The 23898-nt window shown below is 45.8% G+C and overlaps 1 protein-coding gene across 19 annotated transcripts in view; it reads right to left on the bottom strand.

The window, feature by feature from the left end:
• CAPN13 (calpain 13) overlaps positions 1 to 23898 on the bottom strand; it is an 81016-nt gene that overhangs the window by 14232 nt on the left and 42886 nt on the right. For 18 of the 19 annotated variants that reach the window (XM_064709559.1, XM_064709547.1, XM_064709553.1 and 15 more), the window contains 11 exons: positions 21457 to 21526; positions 20029 to 20147; positions 16323 to 16456; positions 14296 to 14470; positions 12740 to 12811; positions 10982 to 11067; positions 9612 to 9686; positions 7657 to 7826; positions 5595 to 5743; positions 2618 to 2778; positions 1087 to 1123 (listed from right to left, as the gene is read on the bottom strand). In XM_064709559.1, coding sequence (XP_064565629.1) covers positions 1087 to 1123; positions 2618 to 2778; positions 5595 to 5743; positions 7657 to 7826; positions 9612 to 9686; positions 10982 to 11067; positions 12740 to 12811; positions 14296 to 14470; positions 16323 to 16456; positions 20029 to 20147; positions 21457 to 21526 — 1248 coding nt within the window. The remainder of the gene's footprint in view (positions 1 to 1086; positions 1124 to 2617; positions 2779 to 5594; positions 5744 to 7656; positions 7827 to 9611; positions 9687 to 10981; positions 11068 to 12739; positions 12812 to 14295; positions 14471 to 16322; positions 16457 to 20028; positions 20148 to 21456; positions 21527 to 23898) is intronic. The other variant, XM_064709565.1, reaches the window with a different exon arrangement.

Raw genomic sequence — 23898 nt, 5'->3', positions numbered from 1 at the left:
TTTTTTCCCAACCTTCCAGTGAAAAGATCCACCAGGCACTAAGTGGAATTATCCTTAATGTTATAAATTCTTCAGAAAAAATCTAAGCCCAAGACCCAATGCCTTCATCTCTGTGTGAGACATTTCACAGCAAAGAAGCCCAAATACCTGAACAGGAGCAGAAACTGTGGGTACCACAATTCATCATAGTCAGAACACTGGCTAAGGACAAGAGCCAGGTAAACTGACAGCTTGTCAGTGGGAAGAGATAAAAAGTCACCATTTACACCACCCCTCTAATGGGGCTTAATTGTGTGCTGGAAAATGAATCACAAGGAAAGGACTTGGCTTTCTGTTCTCCTTCACACCCTGGCTTCAAAGATCTGTGTCTCTGAAGGCTGTAAATAGCAGCCTCTCAGTGGCAGGGCTTTGCTGGTGGGACCAGCCCTGGCAATGTGCACAGCTCGCACCAAGAACTAAAAAAAACGCTTGGTGGCTGGGCTGGAGAGGACAAAATGGGGGTTGAACTAGAGATGCAGCCAGTTTCAAAGTGTGGTTTGCTTTCTGTCTCTGTCTCTGAAGATATCCTGATGAAAAGCAGCAGAAATCTGATTTGAATCTCATCTCTATGGACTCCTGTGCTTTACAGGGTACAAGAACTTAAAGGGAATCATTCCCATAGGGAAGGCATGTCCAATCCCACTCATAGGAATTATGTTTCCCTCTCCCCCCCCATAGATATATACTCATTTTACAGACACTGGAAGAAATTAGAATCTTTTAAGCATTCTCTCCCCTGCTATATTTGGTTTGTCAAAATGTTACAGATGGTGAGGTGAAAAGGACACCTGGACAGACTGACAAAGGGGCTGTATAAGACCTCTTTCTTCAAAAATCAGGCTCTGAAACAGACACATGAGAAGAGGAAGGGTTTTGCTGTCCCTCCCATCTCTCCAGAGAGGTGTTCTGCTCTCCCAGCAAGGTTGCAGGGTGCCAAACAATGGGGCAGTGGTGGGTGGTAGAGGGTGAAAAGAGCAGATGAAGAGGAGTCAGTAGAGGTGACCAAATGATCACCACCAGGACCTACACCAGTATCCAGATTCTTACCATTGGCAGCCCTGGGCTGGTCAGGGAGCTTGAGTTCCTAGAAAAAAATTCCAAGAATCAAACTGGGAGAAAAGAGCCCTTTCCAGAGCACTGATTCGTAGCTGTGGAGGAAGGCAGGCACCAGCAGCAGCCCTCACCCAGCCCACAGCCCCACAGGATGCTCAGCACCCATGGCCCAGCCTGGCCCAGCTGAGACAAAGCTGCTGCACCACTCCTGGGTCTCTCTGTGCAGACAGGGCTGAGTTTCCAGCATAGAAAGGTATTTTGTGTCACCCTGAGCATGCCAGGACTGACCTCACCACACAGAACACAGGGCTGCCCTGCCTTGAGCCACTGAAATTTTTCACCTCCTTTCTCTTTGCTCAGCTTAACAGTCAGGAATAAAAACAGCACCTGGGCTATTAAAAGGCAACATCTAAATGTCTGCAGCCTGCCTGAAACTGGGCCAGGGTCACCATTGCTAAGACATCACATTGAGTGCTTGAGTTTTGCTTTCAGTAGAGAAGTTAGACAAGCCAGGTTCTATTTTTATAACACCTGTAGAGGTAAGTGCTGCAGAGAGCCACTGGAAGGTCATCTCCACACCTGGCTGAGCTCAGGAAGGTCTGTGAGGGTCAGAGGCTCTCCTGGAAAGCTCACTGTCAGGCCTGAGCTGTCTCACACATGACTCACTCTGCTGAAGGCAGTCCAGCCCACAGCGCACACTCCTTGTGTTTGCTCCCATAACTCAGGAGCTGCCTCACTTGGTTCTGGGCTGTTTTTGCCAGGGAGGGGCCAAAGCCTGGAAAGCATTCTCATTATTGAGATATGGGCCAGTGAGGTCAGAGCTGCAATCACATCCACTCTAAAGCTTGCTGAAGGGAAGGCACTGCACAGTGACGCTTGCAGGTCATTTGGGGAGGCTGAATGCTGGGACTCAGAGCTTGCTCACCTGGAGTAAACCACACCCAAATATAAACAATACCACATTCACTGGCAATGTGAGAGTGTGTGTGGTAATAGCTGCCTTTGCATGGACTCAGACACCATTTTTTCACTATCTTCAAGGCTGCTCTCATGCCCAGAGGGAGCCCTGCCTCTCTGTGAGGTGGCTGAGTGAAAGGATCAAGGCCTTTCACTGCTCTTGGCTTCTCCAGGTCCCACTCTGAGCAGAATGGGACCTGATCAATCTAAATGCAATAAAATACTGAACAGCTGCTAAGAATTAGGGAAAACAAGCTCCCCATGCTCCTTTCAGCAGAGAGAAATGTCCCCACAATCAGGGGTAGAGGCCACATCTCAAAATTATTGCTCTCTGTGCCAAAGCTGGGACCCTTGGTGGCTGCAGAGGAGCTCCTGCCCTGCTCTACAATGCCACCCTTGTGCAGCTGAGGGCACACCTGATCCCACTCACCTTTACCCTCCTCTGTGCCTTCCCCACCCTCCAAGGACACACCAAAAGCAAATTGCCACATCAGTTATCTTGATAGCAAAGAGTTAATTCCTGGCACTCTCTGACTCTGGGGCCTTTAAGGAGTGTGCATCATCTTACTCATGGTAGTCCTGATTCTTTATGAAAATCCTTAGGAGAAATTGGAATTCCTGATCCTCTGCTGCAGCAGGAACCACGGCATAGGTTCCTGGGCTCAGGGTCAGGCAGCTGGTCACATCTCGAGCCTGGAGAAAGGTTTGCTCCAGAACTCTGGAGTTCTCCTGAAAGAAAAAAACAGCTGGATATTTTCCTGTTGGGGACCAGAGTAAATCAGGCAGCACACTCACACAGCCTGCCATCCCCACACCTCTCTGAATCTGCATCCATCACACCTCGACCTCCTCCATGGCCTGGAAAGCCCAGTCAGGGGACAGGCTTTTCTCAAGGACATGTCAGAGCTGGTCAAAGGTGGAGAAAGTGAAAGAAACAGAAGCCAAAATGAGCTTAAGGAGATTTGAAGAGAACTTCAATTAACATTAAGCAGAGTTCACGAAGGAATCAAGGATGGATGCTATTGCTAAAAAATTCCCTGAGATGATCTGTGACTCAAAGAGGTCAGAGAGGCCTCTAAGCAAGTCACACAGATGACAATGCTTCAAGAATCCCAATCCAAATGGGCAAGTGTCACAAGAAAAGTGAGTATTCTGATCTTTCATCTGATATTCCAGTATTTTTTTGCTGAGATGAAACAAATATAATGCAACAGCTATTACTATGATGACATGTAAAGATAGCATAATAAAAAACCCTTCCTTAACATATTCCCCAAAATATATCAGCGTGTATAAATTCCATTTAGAATGGTTATACAGCGTGGCAGAGTTATTTATGAGCCATGCCTTTGGGAGACAATAACATAAAACTGCTATTTTGGAAGGGAAAAAAAAAAAAGAGGATGACTAGTGTTACAGAGGGCTGGGAGGTACACAGACTGCCAAGTATTATGGGTCACATCTTGAGCAGATAGAAATGGGCAGTGCTGCAAAGAAATAAATGCTGTAATACTTTTTTTCCTCTCACTTTTGAGCCTTATTCCACATTCCTTCTGGTAAAAAGCAGAAGCAGATTAATATCTCAATGGAATCAAAACTGGTGTGAGATAAGAATCAGCCTCTATACATTTCTCAGTTCTATCACACCACATTAAACTTCCCTCACAGCCATGTATTAGTGTTCCACGTCTATATTTAATCAAAGGCTTCCTAGAGCTATCAGATACGTCCATTGTGCTTTGCATCCTTGCCTGTACTGCATTCTCCTCTCATCCTGCCAGGGGATAATGCTCCTTTTACTTCACAGCAACAATTTGATGCATCTCAAAAGGTACCGAGAAGCGGATGTGTGGCATTCACATTTTCTGGAAAAATCCCTTTGCCCAGGATTTTTCTCCTGGGAAGCTGAGAAGCCTCAGAGGAAAAGGAAAACAATATTATCTCATTTGCTTCTCCTGTGTTGTGCTGCTTTGGAATGTGGTTGGAGATTGTTTATCCCACAGGTGATTGTTTCATGTGCATTGTTTTTACTTTTACATGTTTTTACATGACCAATCAGTGTCATATGTCAGGCCTCGCTCATAAGGCCAGAACCCCAAGTGACCTGAGCCTAAAGGCAGCCCGAGGTGAGCCGTGGGCTGGCAGCCCACAGAAGCCATGCTATCTAGACTTGACAAACTCACTGAGGTTCACCCATCCTTGATCCATCTCATACCAAGAGAGGGAAAACACACCTGAGCATCAACTGGAAGGGAAGAAAAAATGTTAAATGTAAAGCAAGAATAGAGAAAATCCATCCCCTACTCTGCTTCCTGATTCAACAATACCTTTTTTGAGGGAACCAAGACCTCTATCATCACCTCCCAGTGAAGGTCATGCCTGTTAAAATGGGTAACTAACCAAGGTGGACGTGCATCATGCAAGAGCACATAGAGACCTCCATGTCTGGTGACTTTTGGGCGTGCTGGAAGGAGCAATTCCCCTTTCAGCAGGAGCAGCAGCTCTTTCTGAGTGGCACAGCTGGCCCAATTGAGTGCTGCAGGCTTTATACCTGCACAGGACAGAGGATGTCCTCCCACAGGGATAGTGAGCTCCACTTGCTGGAGGAATGCCCTTTTAATGACATCTTTTATTTCTCAGACACACTTTTTTTTTTTTATGAGCTTCAAAGCCATGCTCTTCCTTTATGAGGAGCTGTTAAACTTATGGCATCAAATATTTAAAGTCTGGGACTAAAGCAAACCTCTCCAGTAATGAGGAGAATGAGGAGAAATTAGGGTTACGGCAATCCCTGCTTCCTTTTTAGGCTTTGGGTTTGGAACAATATTCTCCTACAGTTATCAGCCAACAAGAAAAATACTTTGGGAAGGCTTAGCAGCCATCCACACTAGCAACTGTGCTTTCAGTAAGGCTGGTAATGCTCTGAAAAGGCTTGAAAGGAGCTTGAAAAGGCACCTCTCTGGACAGGCACCAAGAAAAAAGCCCAGAGAAATTGTAGTGGAGGTCCCAGAGGTCTGAGTGGATTTCCTCTACAACGGTCTCGAGCAAAGACTCTCACGTGTTTTGCAAATGTTTCTACACAGCTTTTCAGATGGAAAACAGGAGGATGAGTGAGAAAGGCCCACTTTGGGGAGCAAGAGACAATCTGCTTCCCTGCCATACCTGGAGTGCTGCTCGAGGCTGTGGCCAGTGCTGGCTGTCATGCCCTGTGCCCAGCCAGCATGGCATGCCACCAGTGCTGCTGCTACAGAGGACATTGCCCCGGCACATCTCCTAACCCAGGCACTCCCTCAGTTTCCCAAGGCTATTCTAGGATGCTACAGAACTAAAAGTGCCACCTTTTCCTTAAGACATGAATAAAAGAAACTAAGCCTGCTTAACTGTGCTTTTACTCCAAGTTTCTAGAATAGGAGGCACCCAGAAATTCACACCACATACCGAGTTTTTAACAGGCCAAAAGGCAATTCAGTCTTGCATTCCCACACACAGGTAAAACAAACCACACAGAGAAGAACAGTGCCCACATGATATCTGACTGTGCTTACCGTGGTGATGAAAAAGCCAATCCCCATGTTTCTTTCATCCTGCATATGCTCAGCGGGTTTTTGCATGAGTGAAATGGCTACATTACGGGTTTTTGGGTTGTGATCTAGCACTTTGAAAAAATACTGAGGGTTTGTAGAAGGTGCACCTGCTGAGAAAGTGTTAATAGGTTAGCAGTAGGATCAGGGATGTTCCAGCAGCAGCCTGTTGTGTGAGATCCTGCTTGTGTTGACCCAGAGGAGCAGGCAGTCACTGCTCCAAGATCCTTTCATTACAACAGAGCCCTGCAGTCTCCACACTAGCACTAGAACTTGAGGCATCTGGAGGTAAACTAATTGCACATTCATCATTTTAGAAATCTCTGGCAAAGTCACTGAAGTCGTGTGGATTTCTCAACCCCCCTACATCTGCTCCACCTCCATGGCAGCATGGCACACTTTCCCAGCAGCAGAAAAGCAGGAAAGTGCCTCTTCATCAGGCACCTGACCCAGAGGCTGAGCTGAGAAGACTGTGGCTTTGAGGTGATAAACACATAGAAAAGAACAAAATGGTGCAAAGCCATCCTTTTCCTCCCTGCTGCCAGTGTTTGTGACGGACAGACAGAATGTCAAGAACCAGCTGCTTCTTGGCCAAGGGTTTGGTTAACAGGAAGCATTCCTGGTTACAAAAAAAAAAGAGCAATGAACTGCCCTAAGTGGTAAAAAAGGACTGAGATGGCAGCAGAGTAGAATTTAAGCCAGATCCCTGTGTTGGGTGGCCTTGAAAGTTGCAAATCTGAATGATTGTACTTGGACAGGGACCTTACTTGAGGGCTGTTGGGAAACACAGCTCCAAGGAAAATGGTTCTGCCTGTACACTCTCAGTTCAGGGCCTTCTCTGGAGCTTGGCAACCCCCATCTTTCCATCATTTTGTAGTCCCTTGCCTACAAGAAGCCCCTGCAGCTCCTTGCTCAGTCCCAGTGAGTGTGGTGAGCAGCAGCACAGGCATTACTTTGTTATCACACCTTGAGGTTAGGAGCAGGAGCCTGAAATCTGTAAGCCAAAACCTGGTTGTTGCTAAGTCAAGGATTGTCATTTGAGGAAAAAAAGAAGCCTCTTCACTGATCAGATACTACCATCCTAGATTAAAAACACAAAGCCCAAACACTGATGCAGCTGTAAAAAAAAAAGTGAGATGAGATAAGATAAAAATGTAAAAATATACTGCTATTGATTGGAGCTTACAATGCCAGAAGAGTTCTTGCACAGGCAGTAAAACCACTGGTCTTATCAGCCCAAAAAGACCTTTTTACTTTAAAAAATAGAGCTTTGTAGCACATTTTTTTCATTCCATTGTGGTGGTTTGCACAGGGGTCCCAGGACGAGGGAAGAGATGAGAATGAGTCCATGTTTTAGAGGGCTGATTTATTATTTCATGATATATATATATTATATTAGAACTATACTAAAAGAATAGAAGAAAGGATTTCATCAGAAGGCTTGAAAGGAATAGAAAAGGAATGATAATAAAATCTTGTGACTGAGGGAGAGTCTGAGACAGCTGGACTGTGATTGGCCATTAATTAAAAAAAAACACATGAGACCAATCACAGATGCACCTGTTGCATCCCACAGCAGCAGATAATCAATGTTTACATTTTGTTCCTGAGGCCTCTCAGCTTCTCAGGAGAAGAATCCTAAGGAAAGGATTTTTCATAAAATATGTCTGTGACATTCCATATCCATTCCATTTCAGAGCACTTTTTGCTCTGTAAAATCAACAGCGTATTTGCCAGACCAGACTTTCTGATGAGGTGCCCAGTAACACCTACTTCAACTGGCTGAAAGAAGATATACAAGCTCATTTTGACTTAAAGGTTCCTAAATCACAAGACTTCTGTTTTAACTCAGCAGCTAGCGCTGCTGTTGCTTTGTTTCTGCCTGTTTAGCTGATAAGTGCTGTAATGGGAAAAGGCAGCCATTAACACCTGGCAATCAATACTTGTGCAATCCTGTGCTCAGAGTGAATTTTCACATCAATGAGGGGGAGAACACCACCAGGTGAGTGCAATCAGCATCCCTTACCCCGGGAATAGCGGCTCCTCCTGGAGGGAAGGCCCGGGCTCCACAGGTTGGTGTAGCTGGTCAGAGACCACGCTGCTGTGCCGTGCTCATCTCCAAAGTCCAGGAATGTTGGGGTGTTGTTACATATGTACAGCCATGAAAACTGCTCCTGGAAATCCTTACAGCACATCCTGCAGAGAAGGAGGGAAATGTCACCGTTCAGTTCAAGACAGAAGAACATTGCCAAGAGGTGAAGGAGGGAATCCTGCCCCTCTGCTCAGCCCTGGTGAGGCACATCTGGAGAGCTGTGCCCAGTTCTGGGCTTCTCAGTACAAGAGAGATGTGGAGCTGCTGGAGCAGGTCCAGTAGAGGCTACAAAGATGATCAAGGGCTGGAGCATCTCATTTTTGAGGAAAGGCTGAGGGAGCTGGGCTTATTCAGCCTTGAGAGGGAACCTCATCAATGTCAGTATCTGAAGGGAGAGTGTCAGAGGTTGGACCAGGCTCTGCTTGGTGATGCCAAGCAAGAGGACAAGAGGGAATGGGCAGAAATTGATGTACAGGGAGTTCCACCTGAATATGAGGAAGAATTTCTTTGCTGTGCAACTGACCACACACTGGAACATTGTGATTGTGTTCACAAGGGTCAGAGGATGAGGGAAGAGACAAGGATCTGACTCCATGTTTCAGAAGGCTGATTTATTATTTTATAATATATATTATATTAAAACTATACTAAAAGAATAGAAGAAAGGATTTCATCAGAAGGCCAGCTAAGAATAGAATAGGAAAGAATGATAACAAAAGTTTGTGTCTCAGACAGAGAGTCCGAGCCAGCTGGGCTGTGATTGGCCATTAATTGCAAACAACCAACATGGGCCAATCACAGATGCACCTGTTGCATTCCACAGCAGCAGGTTATCATTGTCTACATTTTGTTCCTGAGGCCTCTCATCTTTTCAGGAGGAAAAATCCTAAGGAAAGGATTTTTCATAAAAGATGTCTGTGACAGAACACGTTGCCCAGAGAGGGTGTGGAGTCTCCCTCACTGGAGTATTCCACAACCATCTTATCACAGTCCTGTGCCATGTGCTCTGGGATGACCCTGCTTCCACCCTCTGTGGTGCCTGACCCACCCAGTGGTTCTGTGCAGACACCAGTTAGGTATCCACATCCACCCCAGGTGTGTAAAGAGGGAGATTGCTGAGGGCTCTGCAGGCACCTGCAGCTCTGCTGGCTGCTACCTTGCAGGAGAGCTCAGCTCTCAGTGCATTCTGGGCTGTCCTGACTGCCCCAAATGCCCCAGGGTAAACCACAGGGCACGTTCAGGGGTACCTTGCTGCAGCCCTGCCATCTCCAGCACACCTCTGCCACTGTCCCTTGTAGCTCCACAGTGCTCTGTCCCACTGTCATGCTCCACTCAAGCCTCACCTGTGTGTTTCAGACCCCCCTGCTTTTCTCAGAGCCTCCCAGGGCACGTGTGCACTTTCTGAATAATCAGTTTTTCCATGGGACAGCCCGTGCATGGCTGAGCTCTATCTGGGAGCAATCAGAGGCAGTGAAAAACCACAAGCAGCACCTGCAGAGCAGCCAAGTGCACAAGCTCAGTGACCTGCTTAGCCAGCTGTCCCCTCCAAGCATCTGTCAGTCCAAGGTTCAAACCACACACTTTATGAGGAGAGATGGTGTGACAAAATGACCAGGTCTCAGAGGGCTGGATTTTTACTTCTCTCACTTTTTTTTTTTTTTTTTTTTCATCAGCCTGTCACTTAATCTTGGCCAACTCTATTTTTTCAGTTCTTGTTTCCTCTGACACCACAGGGTCAGGACAATCTCCAATTTGCTGTTTGCACACAGCCAACACAGGGTGCCTTGAGCCCTTGAGCCACCATCAAGAACAGAGAATTGCCAAAATTACTTTTTCCATAATGAAGGCAAATAGAAAACCCAGCAGACAAAGGATCAATAGGGAAATACCAGAATTCTCCATCATCCTTATTTCTGAGGAGGGCTTCTCTGTATTTAGGCTCAACACGGTCCCACTGAGGAGAGCTGCAAAAAAAGAACAAATCAACAAGATGTGAGGCACAGTTTTCATCTTTGGCCCATTCCTCTAAGCAGCCTGTCAGGCCATGAGGGATCAGGAGGGGTGAACAAACTGTGCATTGGAAACAAGACCAACAAATGGAACTCTGTGTCTTTGCTGTGCCTGAGCTGCACAGCCTGGGGTGGGGAATCCTCCCCTCTGTCCTGGTCACCTGTCCCCAGGCTGGAGAGGCCCCAAGCCATAGCACTCTGAAGCACTGATATTCTACTGACATGCAGGGAGCACATTACCCAGTCAGATGTGTTGTTTCCAAGCAGCATGTTTATAATTAAGTGATAATTGTACTTTCTGCAGAGTTTAAGATAAATAAACAGCACGTGAATCAATAATTTATTGATCTGTGCAGCTTACCTGTGAACGTGCTGCTGACATTTCAATTACACTTAGGATTGTAGTGCACCCTTCCAAAAGGATGGGAGGATGCTGCCTGAGCAGAGATGTTATCCCAGCCTCAGACACATCCACACAACCCACCGACCTTTCCAGGTGCAACTGACTTTTCTCAGCAGAGTGCTTGTGTGTGGTCCTAGCAACAGGGAGGGGTGGGATGCTATTAAATAACCTAAGAGTTGCACAAAACATCTCTCTAATCATGGAAACACTGATACAATTCCAAAAGGAAAACTAAGATCTATTTGTTTACAAAATAATGTTGCAGTCTGAATAATTATTTTCTTTGGGAAGACATGTTGGATTATCTACACAGGCAGCAAAGTGGTCCTTGCAGCCCCAAAGCTGCATGAAGGATCCAAAAGATTAGTTCTAGCCATTCCCTGGCATTTTGCCTCTGGAATAACCAAGCACCCTTTCTGTCCCTCTGTGTTCAGTGCTGCCCTGCTCCGTGGACTCATCTGACCATCCTCTTCCCAGAGTCAGCCCCATGGGAGCAGAAGAAAGAGGAGGCAGGTGGATGTGTGATTTCTGCAGGAGGATTCAACAGAAGCAGCCATCCAAGGACATGGTCAGAGCTTACTCCAGGAAATAAGAGCTTTTCCACCCATGATTTCTGTAGAATCATGGACTAGGTAAAATGCATACACACAGACAAGAAGGGACACCTGAGCCTGGCAAGGCTGCATTAGTTTTCCCTGGATTGGATTTCTGCAGGCAGTTGCTATGCAGATGGAAATAATGCTCATAATTAACTGATTTGGAAATATCTGTTTTGTTAAAATGGGTGCAGGGCAGAGGTTCTTATAAAAGATTGATTCCCTATGACATGAAAGCTTTAAGACCCTACTTATCACTCCAGGGCCCCTTCCACTCCCCATGGCCCCATGGATTCCAGATCCTGATGATATGTTTCCAGCCATTCTTGTAGGGGACCTGTAAAGAGGAAAGAAAAACACACTCAGTCACAGCTTTTCACAATTCAGTGAAGAGAAGGGTAATAAAATGGAACTTCCTCTATACCTTAGAGACCAGATTTAACCTCTGATCTCATTTTCCCAGCAGTGAAATATCAGTGCCTTCTGCTGCACTGCAAAGGAAGGATGTGTGAGAGAAAACCTCTCAGGAAAACCATTTTGCTTTCCCGAGGACAGCGAATAGCTGACACAGGGAGAAGCAGCAGCATTCCTGTCACACTGCATGAATTCAACAGCCTTGGGAAATTCCAGTGCCTAATTCTGCACATCTGATGCTGTGAGTCAGCAAAGGCAGAGACTTTGAGGAATGAGGTCACCAGACTGCCTGGAGTGAAAGCCAACAGTCAGCACAGAGAATGGAATACAAACACAATCTGTGGGGCTGTGGTTTGCAGCAGCTGGGGGTTCTGGTGCTTTCCTCCTTTTGCTGCCATTGATTTCAGTCAGAAGCAATTAACTTTTGCCAGTGAGTGAAGCCAAAATTGTGGGAGTGGAAAGGAGAAGCAAACCTTTGTTTTCTGGCTCTCCTTAGGCACACAGGCACTGTTGGAAACAATACCATGGCAGTCTCTTCCCAGACAAAGGCTCAGCCTCTAATTATTGCCCCTCAGGACAGCCCCTTGGATGTCTTGGCACTTGATTAAGTGAGGCAAAGACTGTTTCTCCTCTCTCACACACCAGAACAGCCTGCTTCTCTTCCAGCAGAATTGGGCACCCTTCTGCCCTGCAAAGAGACATCTGGGGCCCTCTCTGGAGCTTGGCAACCCCCATCTTTCCATTTTGTAGCCCCTTGCCTCCAAAAACCAGCATGATGATAGCACCAAGCATGCCATTGCATGAGAAAACCAACAGAGAGAGGGGGGATAAGGGAGAAAGCAGCTTAGGGAAAGCAACATCCCCTTTCCAAGCTACTTTAGGTTCCAAGACTCAAAGGTTTTGTAGCTATCTTGCTTGACAGCATAGCTATTGTTTGGTTTCTCTCCTCACTGTTAACTCTCCCTGTGTGCACTACAGCTTACTGGGCTAAGCCATGTTCTGACTTCTGGCTGTAAAAAATCCTTAATTTCTTTTGATCCATGTGATAAATTGGTTCTCAGATCATCAATATTAATATTCAGCCAGGAGCAGTTCTGCATGAGTACAACAGCTTTAAAAGATGGAGAAACGCTGTTCTTGAACCAGCGATTTACTCCTCACACAGTGATTTTTGGCAGCTTGTGATTGAGCTGAACAAATGTAGATTTGCATCAGATGACAAATCCCACAATTTCAGCCAGTGCTTCTGCTTGAAACACAAAAGCACAGTTTTAAAGAGTCAGCATGGAACAAAAATCTCCTGCAATGTTGGATTTGACACACTCGTATTGTATTGTGTTTGGGACACACTGCTGAAGTGTCCCACAAGAAAAGTAAATTTCGCTTGCATTTTCCATTAGAAAACAACATAGATTTGGATATCCCCCCTATTTTTGTTGTGCCAGAGTCCTTCCATCTCTTGGAATTTGAGCTTTCAGCAATCCCCCCTGAATGTGGAGCTAATTCACCTCACTCTGACTGGAGCAGCAGCAGCACTGCCCTGTGGTGGATCATCAGTGCAAGATCTGCAGGCAGGAACAAGTCCCTGACCTTACCTTCACAGCTCCTGTGACGGTGTAGGCATGGCCCTGCACAATCCCATTCCTCAGCTCTATGTTCCTGCTTGACTGCAGAGGGGAGAAAGCACAGTTTTTAGCTCCTGACACACCACACAGACACAGCCACCAGCTCCCATGAGTGTCATTTGCACTAAACAAAGCCTGGGATCTGACCACAGCAGCTCCTCAGAGTCATGCTCCTCCAGGAATGTTGCTGTTCCCACTCCACCTGAGAGAACAGTCCTTGGCTTGCTTGCAGCAGCCAAGCCTCCTGTCCTGAGGAGGCAGGCACCACAGGAACAGTGTCATACATTCACTGCCACATGCTGGAGGGGAAGCCCTGGAGATGTTTTATCAAAGGTACTTGCTGAATATCACAAAGCCCTTTGAGGCAGACATCTTTTCATAAAAAATCCTTTCCTAAGGATTTTTCCTCCTGAGAAGCCTCAGAAACAAAATATAAACAATGATTATCTGCTGCTGTGGAATGCAACAGGTGCATCTTTGATTGGCCCATCTCAGATGTTTGTAATTAATGGCCAATCACAGCCCAGCTGGCTCAGACAGAGAGCTGAGCCACAAGCCTTTGTTACCATTCCTTCCTATTCTATTCTTAGCTGGCCTTCTGATGAAACCTTTTCTTCCATTCTTTTAGTATAGTTTTAATGTAATATATATCATAAAATAATAAATCAAGCCTTCTGAAACATGGAGTCAGATCCTCGTCTCTTCCCTCAACCTGAGACCCCTGTGAACACGGTCACACTTTGCAACTGCCCAGCATTAATACCAGTAAGGCTGCAAGCCACAATGAGAGAATTGCATCTATCACAGACATCTTTTATGAAAAATCCTTTCTTTAGGATTTTTCCTCCTGAGAAGCTGAGAGGCCTCAGCAACAAACTGTAAACATTGATTGTCTGCTGCAACAGGTGGATCTGTGATTGGTCTCATGTGGTTGTTTCTTATTAATGACCAATCACAGTTAGTGGGCTCTGACTCTCTAAGACACAAGCCTTTGTTATTCCTTTTTTTTCCTATTCTTTGCTAGCCTTCTGATGAAATCCTTTCTTCTATTCTTTTAGTATAGTTTTAATATAATATATATAATAAAATAATAAATCAAGCCTTCTAAAACATGGAGTCAGATCCTCATCTCTTCCCTCATCCCAAGACCCCTGTCAACACCATCACATTGCATCCTTTCATAGAAGAGAGAGAGGCGTGTCTTGGCCTTGCCAGAGCTGATCACAAAGTTAGGAGGCCAAAATCAGTCCTGCTGGAAGAGGACACCACTGTACTGCAGTGGAATTAGCCAGGAGAGAAGCTGCAGCTCCCTCTGGGACAGAGCAATCCATCCACCTCTGCCCAAATGCCTTTACAGTCCTTACCAAATAATCTTATCTGCTTTCTGCTGCCAGGATCCCTTGGGGCATCCATAAACTGTAACTATTTTACAGAGTGGTGATGGGTTTCCTTTTCCCCTGCCAAGAGCAGCCTTTGTGCAAAGCCAGTGAACGCAGAGAGTGAGTGGGACCTGCCCTGTGACTCACCTGGCCCGAGGTGCTGCAGCCCATGAGACACCGAGACCTGTCAGCCGCTCTCAGGATCTCCTCCAGATCAGGAGGTGGCTCCTTCAATGAGAACTGCACCTGGACTCCACCTGTGAGGTCAACTAAAGCATCTGAGAGGTAGCCTCCATTCAGGTTCTGGTAGGAGCCCTGCAGCCTATGGAAAAAAATTAAAATAGATTAAAAAAAAAAAAGAAAGGGAAAAAAGAGAGAGAAGTTAATTAGTCCTTACATTGTTTTCATAAACAATACACAGTGCTTGCTTTAAAAATGAAGGTGTGCATCGAGGTGGTGAGCACAGGGGAGCTGGGTTGGGCAGACACTGTGGCCAGGTAATGAAAGGCAACGTGACTGAAATACTTGGCAAGGCACAACACACGTCCTGTGAAAGGAAGGAAGGAGACGAAGGGGGAGCTGTTTCTGTGCCTTCATCCTCATCTGAGGCAGCTGTCCAGAGCCATTCACAGTCAGTGCAAAATAATAATAAGGTGCATCTCAGGCCAACACAGGCATTTCTGGGAGATGAGTTGCATCTCATCTTGAAGCATGCAGTTTCTTTTCTCTGAACAGGAAGGGAGCCAAGGCTGACTAGTTCAAATGGATGTTTCAGGTCAAATGGAGCTGAACTGTTACTTTCTACATCCTACTTATACAGGGCTCTCCACAAAAATGGCCAGTATTCCTTTTGCAAATGAGAAAAAGGAAAAGAGAGGTGAAGGTATTTACCCATGCTTCCTGGGCAAGGCAGAAATGAGATCTCAGCACTGTTCCCAGTTCACTCTGCTAGAGCACAATAATAGGATAATAATTTAATATTGCCAGCACAGTCCTTGTTGTTTTTATCGTGTGGTTTTTATTGAGACAGCAAATAAGCTGGAACATGCTGTACTTAGAGCAGGTAGAGCATGCTGTTAAACCCCTCCATACACACTGTATTTAATGAATGTAATCAAATGAAGTCTGCAGCTAATTGTATTTTGAAGAGTTGTCCTTGTCTTACACTGATGAAAAGAATTTGTCTTGGGCGTTGGGGAATAACTTCTCCAATGGGAATCTCATAAACAGCATTGCTTGCAACTTTAATTTAATAGTGGTTTGGTATGCATTGTAATTAAAATCTTATGCAGCAAATTGATACTGAATCCTGAGTCAACTTTTCTGAGATATCTCAGGGCAAAATGCATCCCCTTCCTGAGTTGCTCTCATACTGCTTTAACATTTGCTTATTCCTGACCAAATCTGCCAAAATTATCTCTTTTCCTCATCTCCTCTTCACTGCAGTGCAAATGCCACACCAGCCTCAGGTACCAAGTTCCAGCCCTTCATACCACCCCTAACACAGGACTTTTTCTTCAGCATTTTTAATAATGAGAAATGGGCAACCACAATCCGATTCCCTTCTCTCTCCAGAGGATTTTAAAAAATTGTTATCTCTTTATTAGGCATTATTTACCCTGCATACTCTGGGGAGCTCAGCTTAGAGTCAGAGCTCTCTGAGCAGCGAGAGCTGATCAGGAGTCCCAGGAGTGTGTGTGTTGTGCCTGGGCCTGTTCTTCAGTCCTGCTTCCTCTCATTGCCTGCTCCAAATACCCACATGATCTCTGACTGGTGTCTGTAAACACAGGTAATCCGTGCTTGGACTCTGCAGACCCAAGCAGAGGACAGCACAGAAAGGAAAACAAAGGAGTCTCCCTGAAAGCTGGAGGACACTCCAGGCCCTTTTGTGTCACCACTGCCCTGCTCATTTTGCTACTCAGGCATTAACATCCCAGATTTAGGGGTAGATTCAGGGCTGGCTGCCTTTAGGGCTGAGTAGAGTTAGGTCTAACCCAAGGCCAACATCTCCAGTTTGTGTTGGCCCCATGTTTGCTGCAGCCAACACAAGCACAGCACCACAGAGGCATCTGTCAGCCTGAACTCCTTCCTGTGTGCTTTGCACAAGGCAGAGGGTGAAACCACCCCCAGAAAGCATTCAGCACTGGGTGGAAGAACAGACCAGGTGTATTTACTTGGCATATGCTTTTTCCAGCAAGGATGGCCAGAATTCATTTGAAGTTCGGGGGTGGACAGACAGGTATCTTCCATTTAGGAATGGCAGCCGGTCATCTATCACTACATCCACCCATTCTCCATACTGCCAGAACTGGAAATAAATAAAATAAAAAATATATTTTAAAAAGAGAGGGAGAAAATAAAATAACGAGCCTCTTTTAAGCACTAATGCCCATGGAAAGAAAAATCCTCCTGAACTAGCACAGGAATCAATCTAAAGCAACATGGATATGTACAAGTTCTCTCCTGAACTCCTCAGGCTAATGGTCCCCATTGTTAAACAAGCCACCAGCTGGCTGGATTTCCCAGGGGCAGGGAAAGTCCTTGGGGAGTGTAGCTGGTCCTGCAATCAGTGGGAGGAGAGATTCAACAGGGGAGTATGCAAATATTCTTGGGCAATAGCTCAAGGAGATAAAGAATGATCAGCAGGTGGATTCCACGAGCCTCACTCCTCAGCCACACTTGGATATTTCCCCACAGTGCAGCTCTTGGCCAGAGAGGCTTTGTCAAGATCCAGCCTCTAAATTTCCTTTCCTCTGTGTTTCAATTAAGACTCTGACACGCTGTCATGGATGGAGACAGTGTAGTGACTAAAGACTGTTTTGAGGTGTTATCCATCTCCTTGATGGATGAGAAGGACACAGGCAGTCTCTCCAGCATGTGGACAGAGCAGGTGTTTCTCCAGCTGATGAAACTTTTCAAGGGAAAAGACAGGAATAAAGATCTGCAGGGATGAACTAAAGGAGCCATTTCCAGAGTCATTAGCAGATTAATGTAGCTTAGCATGATTCGAAATCATAAGAGGCCAAGCTCTTATTTGCAGTAATGCTAAGGACTCTAGTGGAAGTATGCCAGCAATAGATTTAGTCTAGCATGATTTTATTTCAACAGCTCCGGTCAATGAAAAACCCCAGAATGAGCTGTTCTGCTAGCAAAGCACCAGACTAGATCTGCCCAGCAGCAAAGCAGCTTACAGACTGCTCAGCTGAAAGCAGGTCTGATCCTGCTCACATTTCTGCCTCACCCAGGCCTCTCCCTTCCTGCACTAGTGGTGGCAGGAGGGTCGGAACTCCTAACTTGGGTTGGAACTCCTAATTTGGGTTGGAACCCCTAACTTGAGCTCCAGGAGAGATTTGGGGTTTCTGCTTGATTTTGACTCGAGGAAAAGCCTTCCACTGGCTGTCCTCTGCCTGGAGGAGAGACAAGCAAAAGGAATGTCCAAAAGGAAATGTCCTTTCAGTCACCTAAGGAGCCCTTCTGCCAACACCTAGGAGCAGGTCTGTATGAAGAAGAGGTGTGACACCCAGCCAGGCCTCCTCATGTACAGTCCCAACAGGTAAACAAGGAGAACATGCAGGACTTGCTGTGGGAATTAATGCAGTCTAAACCCACTGAGGGACGTTTTTCCAAAAGTCAAGTTCTTTGGCCATGTTTGGAAGGGTGGTTAAGCTTGGAGTCTGAATGCAGCACTGTGTTTTTCTTCAGCTCCTTTGTCCTGACTGTCACAGACCTTCAGGTGGTGGTCTCATCTGAGCTCACAAGGACAGGAAAAGCCACAGAGGGAAGAAGAAACCTCATGGGAAATCCTAGAGTGCTCTGGAAGTACAAGAGTGGTGCAGGAGAAGCCTGAAGCAAGAGAATGTGGCTTGAGTCTGGCTTAATGAAATTTCTTTATATCCCTTTATGGGATTTAAGTACTGCAGCTGTGAATGTGGTAGTAAATAAAACCAAGAATTGCTATTTAGGCAGGATGCAAAGAGGGAAGTTCTTTGCCTTTGCATTTAGAATAAGCCTTTTAAATCAGGACTTTATTTTCCTTAAGAGAAGGAAAAAGAAATGGACAGTCACAAGATGACAACACATCTAGGGTCCTGATGGTCAAAGGGGGAATGCTGTGTGATTATTTTGCCTCCTTTCCTCCTTCCAGGACAGGGATCTTAGAAAAATCCAGTTCTGAAATCGAGTAAGGAGAAAATTACATGTCTATCAGCTATCAACTAACACCAACCTATTGTATGGTGTTAAAAGCACTTTTTATATGCCCCCTGAAACTGAGGTCTTGACCATTTATGGTCTTTAAAGATTTCATCCGTTTCTTCCTGAGAGCAGGGACATTAACACCCAGGGTAGATCCCTCCAGTTGTGAGAAAGGGATTCCTATGCAAACATGGGACTAACTTAATCCTTGGGGAAATAACATCACTGTAATTATTCCTTAGATAAAGACACTGCCCATCTTAACTACAGCTGACGAAGTGCTGAACACCCTTGACTCTTGCAGCTGAACAGCTCCTGCTGTACAGGAACACTGGAGCAGCCCCTTGTACTCCTGAGAGGCAAGATGCTCCACTTCAAAATGGTGAGGAAAAAAGTTATAAGCTAAAATTATTCTATTAGCATATGATATGCCTTGTTTGTGATTCCTCACTGAACTGAGGACTGGTTGCTTAGCCTGTGGATGGCAGTAAAATATCTTTGATGGAATAATTGAAAGGCATTGCAGAGAAGCATTTCCATTCAGAGGAGCTTTCTCAGGGGTTTATTGCTCAAGGAAAGCCAGAAACAGTTGCATTGATTTGCAGATGAGATGACAGGGAAAACATTTTCAAATACTGTAAGGTATTTATACTGCTTAAGATTTAAGGATTGCGCCTAACTAATCTTTTCAAAGCTCCCAGGAAAGACAATCTAGCTTGCATCCTTTTAATGTGTTTTAAGCAGACTGGTGTCCCTTCAGCTGGTTTATCTCACACGGTGTGGCAGTATGTGTGCTGGAAATGGGCCAAGATAGAAATATCTGGTATTCTAAGGAGCAAGGAACAGAGCAAAATTTAGACTGTCCACAAGATAATCCTCCTGGTGCTGCTCCACAAGAGCCTAGGAGGTCAAACAAGCCCCACTGCCAGAGCTCTCTGTTTGGTGCTGAACTGCATAAAACAAGAGATATTTGTGAAGTATCGGGGATGAGGGATGGCTGAGTTTATCCAGATTTTCTCCACATCCAGTTTAGCTTCTGGAGTTTAATGGTGCTGCAAGCTCTTCTAATCCCAGCAGATATTTGTTTGACTCAGACACAAGCAAGCAGAGCCTGCCAGTTGCTACCCGAGTCACCCTCCTGGGAGATTCAGACAATTTCAGGAGTTGGTAGAAAGCGGGATTTACTAAAAAGCCTTGTTCCTCTCTCTGAAACAAATCTCTTTTCAAAATATCAAAAGCCTGTTCCTCTGATCTGTCTCCAAGGATTTGTAATTTCCAGCCGTTTCAACGAGCTAAAAGGGCAAGGTGAAGTGGGGAAACAGAAAATGAGCCCAAATAGACAGTGCAGGTGAGATGACAGCCATAACACACTGCCCAAATCAAAGCAGCCACCAGAATGCCACCTAAAACATATATATACACAAAACTATCTGAACAGCTGGTACCGCTGCCTTTGCAGTCATAACTTTCAGAAAAGGGCATCAAATTCCCTGAAGTGCAATTGCACCACCTGGAGCATGAGGAATCATTAAAGAATTCAGGATTTTCTGCAAAGTTCCGAATTGGGAGTCAGCATTGAAGAACCAAAGCATTCAAGGGTGTTGGGATGTGGGGCTGCAGCTTGAAGCCCTTTGCAATCCAACCCAGCCAAGCTCAAATGGTACCAATAGCACAGGGAATACATACCCGGAAATGGAAAATGCCAGCATAATCCTCCTGGAATCCTTGGTCCTTGGGCAAAACATTTTCCAAAAATTGTTTTCGCAGCGTCAGGGAGCCCAGGGCAGCCAGCATCCAGCAGTCACCTCAGGGGAGGGAAGAATCCAGTGCATCCAGTCAGTCACTTGCTGTTCTGGATCACAGCTGGCTCTTTAGAAAGGGAATGGGCTGCAACATCTAAGAACCACTTTGTTAAAAGCAACCAACATTCTTCTGTCTCCTTTCCCCCCTCCAAAATGCTGAAGCACAGTCCAGAATTCACCAGCAATGTCCATTGGGAGCCCTGCTGTCACCAGCCACCCTTTTCTACTTTCAGGCTGCTCCTGTCTTTTGCATCATGTTGAGACTTGCAGCCCAGAACTGTTGTATTTGTTGAGAAATGCCCCAACAAAGGCAGGAATGATGCATCTGACTCCATGCTCTCAGAAGGCTAATTTATTATTTTATGATACTATATTATATTAATTAATTAATTAATATTAATGAATATTATACTATACTAAAGAATACTGAAAAGATACTTACTGAATGCTAAAAAGATAATAATGAAAACTCTTGACTCTTTCGAGTCCCAACACAGCTTGGCCCCAATTGGCCAATGAGTGAAAACAACTCACACCAGAATCCAATGAAACAATCACCTGTGGGTAAACAATCTCCAAGCACATTCCAAAGGAACAAAACACAGGAGAAGCAAATGAGATAAGCATTGTTTTCCTTTTCTCTGAAGCTTCTCAGCTTCCCAGGAGAAAAATCCTGGGAGCAGGAATTTTTTCAGAGACTGTGAACGCCATACAGAACACTCTTTAGGAAACCTTCCAACTTCTCAGTGGAGTGAGAATAGGAAGGCATTTCTTACTACATGGGAGCAGAGCTGCTCCAAAAGACAAACATGGTCAAGGAGCACAAGATGGAACTGACACAGGGTGCAGATACCTACTCCGATATTGGTTAAGTATTGCAGGAGTTGAACAGAAATATCCACAGGAAGAAAACACTGGCAGACAAATGAAGATATTAGGAAGGAAAGAAAATTCAGCACTACAGAAGTCAGAGCTGTGCCTGTTTATCTACTCACACTCAACTATGTTTGACCCTTCTTCCTGAAGCATCTGCCTGATCTCAGTTGGATCTCCATTTCTAAGCTTGGCCTTACACAGACAGAAATCAGATGCCAGACAAAAGTGACAAAGATTTGAGCTGCTGCATCTGGGAATCCTGTTAAATATCTGCAATCAGTTGTCTGTGGACTTGTGCCAGTCTAGATTGACCTGCCCTGATTGTTAACTGCAGCTGCCATGGTCCACATCTTCCCACTGAGCACTTGGAACATGGCAAAGCAGTCACAGTTATTGCTTTGTGCAGATCTCCTCCAAATCAAGAATATCACCTTACCTATTTCTCCTTGCATGATGTCAAATCTGCTAACTCCATCGGTGATCAAATGAGGATTTCTCTGAAGTTCCTGGAGGAAAGAAAATGCAAAGAGCAGTGTGAGTACCCAGCCTTTGCCAGCAGTGTGTTCCTTACACTTGCCTACCTTTTCCAGGTCTGAAAACTGCTTTTCTTGAGCCCTGATGTTTTGCTGCCTGCCACCAACAAAACCAGAGGAGATACTCAGCCATCTCTTTTTTAACCTGCTCAGATATTCCTAGGGATGGAGACTTGGGGGTGGGTGCTCCCTGAGTTTTCGTTTGGGTTTCTCTAATGCTGCTGACACCTTTCAGAGAGAGCTCTGAGCTTGGCAGTGAAATCATGCAGCTTCCTGGGGCACAGCAGGGCACAGACACACAGGTCTCCAAGCAAAGAGGAACAGGGTCTATACTTCAGCTCAGCAGTGGGTCTGGGAGCATTTTACACTCTAAGCCTTTTGTGTTTCCATTCAGGTCTAATACAGGTCAGCCTGGGCTGCTTTTCTTCACTCTGGTGAGGGAGATATAGAAAGAGAGCTTAATCTCTGTCTGCAAAATCCCACAGGCCTGGCTGACATTTTTGATTCAGGGAGAATTTTTCTTGGGAGTCTTGCTTGGGCAGTGAAGGGGGAAGCACTTCAGAGCTTGGCTTTGCACACAGAAATGTGAACCATTCTCCCAGCTGTGCCTGCTGTTGGCCTGGGATATCTGAGTGCTCAGGAAGGAGCAGCCTCACCATCCCCCATGAAGAACCCTTGGCACTCTCCACCGTGGTAAGGCTCTGTTTTGAAAGAGCAATCAGCCTGAAATAGGCAAGTCATCACACATGTAAGAAAACAAAGAGATAAAAGGAAGGAAAAAAAGTCCTGGTGAAAAAAAAAAAATATAAAAATACAGCAATCCTTCCCTGAACAGGCCCTGGCATTCCTTCCTCCCAGCTGGTCTGACATGCTGCACAAAAATAAGACCAGCTCACAATGTGACTCATGACTTACACAGTTGTGTGAGCCCAGCATTAGCAAATGCTGTCAGCTTTCTGAAATGGCTCCACAGTGATCAAACCCCTCTAAAACATTTCCCTGTCAGGAAAAGATGCAATGCAATGTCACTGCTCCAGGCTGGTGGGCACATCATGCTCCCAGAGCACTGCTGACATGGGGGAAAGCAGCCTCAGCAGGCAAATTCCTGGAGAGATGCTCTTCTACAGCCATCCCCAGCTCTGTCCCAGGACTTTGGGGATTTGCAGCAAGAGATTTGCCCATGGCATGGAAGCAGGCCTAAGACATGTGGCCACCAGCAGCAGTGGTTGCTCATTGTATAAGGAAGAAGCAGCATTGAGCCCTTCTCCCTTCTGGTCTACATCCATCCCAGCCTAATCTTCTCCCTACCTCCATTTCCCATCTGGGTGAACTCAAAACTTTCCTAAAGCAGGAAAGTTTAAACTGCATGTCAAGGCTTTGAACTTGCCCATGCTTTTGTGTGTGAGTCTGACTTGCTAGTAGTCATCCCAGAAAAACAACAGCATAAAAGAATGGCTGGTTTTGTTTCCCCATAATTTCTGAGGGCTTTGAAGTCTGACTTGCCAGAAGCAGGGTGGTTGGGCTAAAGCTGCCACAGGGGTAAGCACCATCCAGGAGCATGAGCCTGAAACTGATGGGAAGACAGCTGTGTATTTATGGGACCCCCAAGGAAAGGGCTGATGCTGTGCTCTGTGCCAAGATGCTAAAGCTCAGAAGTGCTCTGTGGATCCTGCTGGCCTCTTGTGGGGACTGGCTCAAAAGGCAGCCCATTAGATGCCTCACCAAATATTCTATTGCCCACCAAGGTGTTGGACTCCCCTGCGAGCAAATGGGGATGAGCTGAGTCATTAAGCAGCTTCCTTGCTGAGAGAAACTGGCAATTTAGTCTAAAACCAGAAAAGACATGATCTGGAGTCAGACTGTGCACACAGACATCTCTGTGGCTGGCAGAGGGAACTCTCCAGTGCTGCATTCCCCACAGCTCATGGAGTTCTGCTCCAGGAGTCTGCACTCCCCACAGGCTCCAGGGCAATCACTGAGACACAACAGAATGTGCTGTTTCCACCAGCCAGGGGAAGGGGCTGCTCAGCAGCTGTCTGGACCCACAGAGGGCTTTGACAGAGCACAGAGAGGCCATAATGGTGATGGAAGTGCTCTGGAAATCTGCACCTTTTCAACTGGGAGGAAAGGAAGTCTCCAATTAGCTCCTCTTCCTTCAAATGCAAGAATACAGCAGTCATAAAACACCATATTGTCCATTATTGCAAAACACAGCTAAACACACAGTTACCACTAGACCAAATGTGCAAGCCTCACTATTTCCCACGGCTCAAATTGCATGACAAAGAGAGGAACCACAGCTTTAACTACATGTCTGTCCAGAAGCAGTGCCCTGTTTCATTGAG

This window comes from Zonotrichia leucophrys, chromosome 3 (genome assembly GCF_028769735.1).
Source record: "Zonotrichia leucophrys gambelii isolate GWCS_2022_RI chromosome 3, RI_Zleu_2.0, whole genome shotgun sequence".
NCBI lineage: Eukaryota > Metazoa > Chordata > Aves > Passeriformes > Passerellidae > Zonotrichia > Zonotrichia leucophrys.
This window is presented reverse-complemented; position numbering and strand designations above follow the sequence as displayed.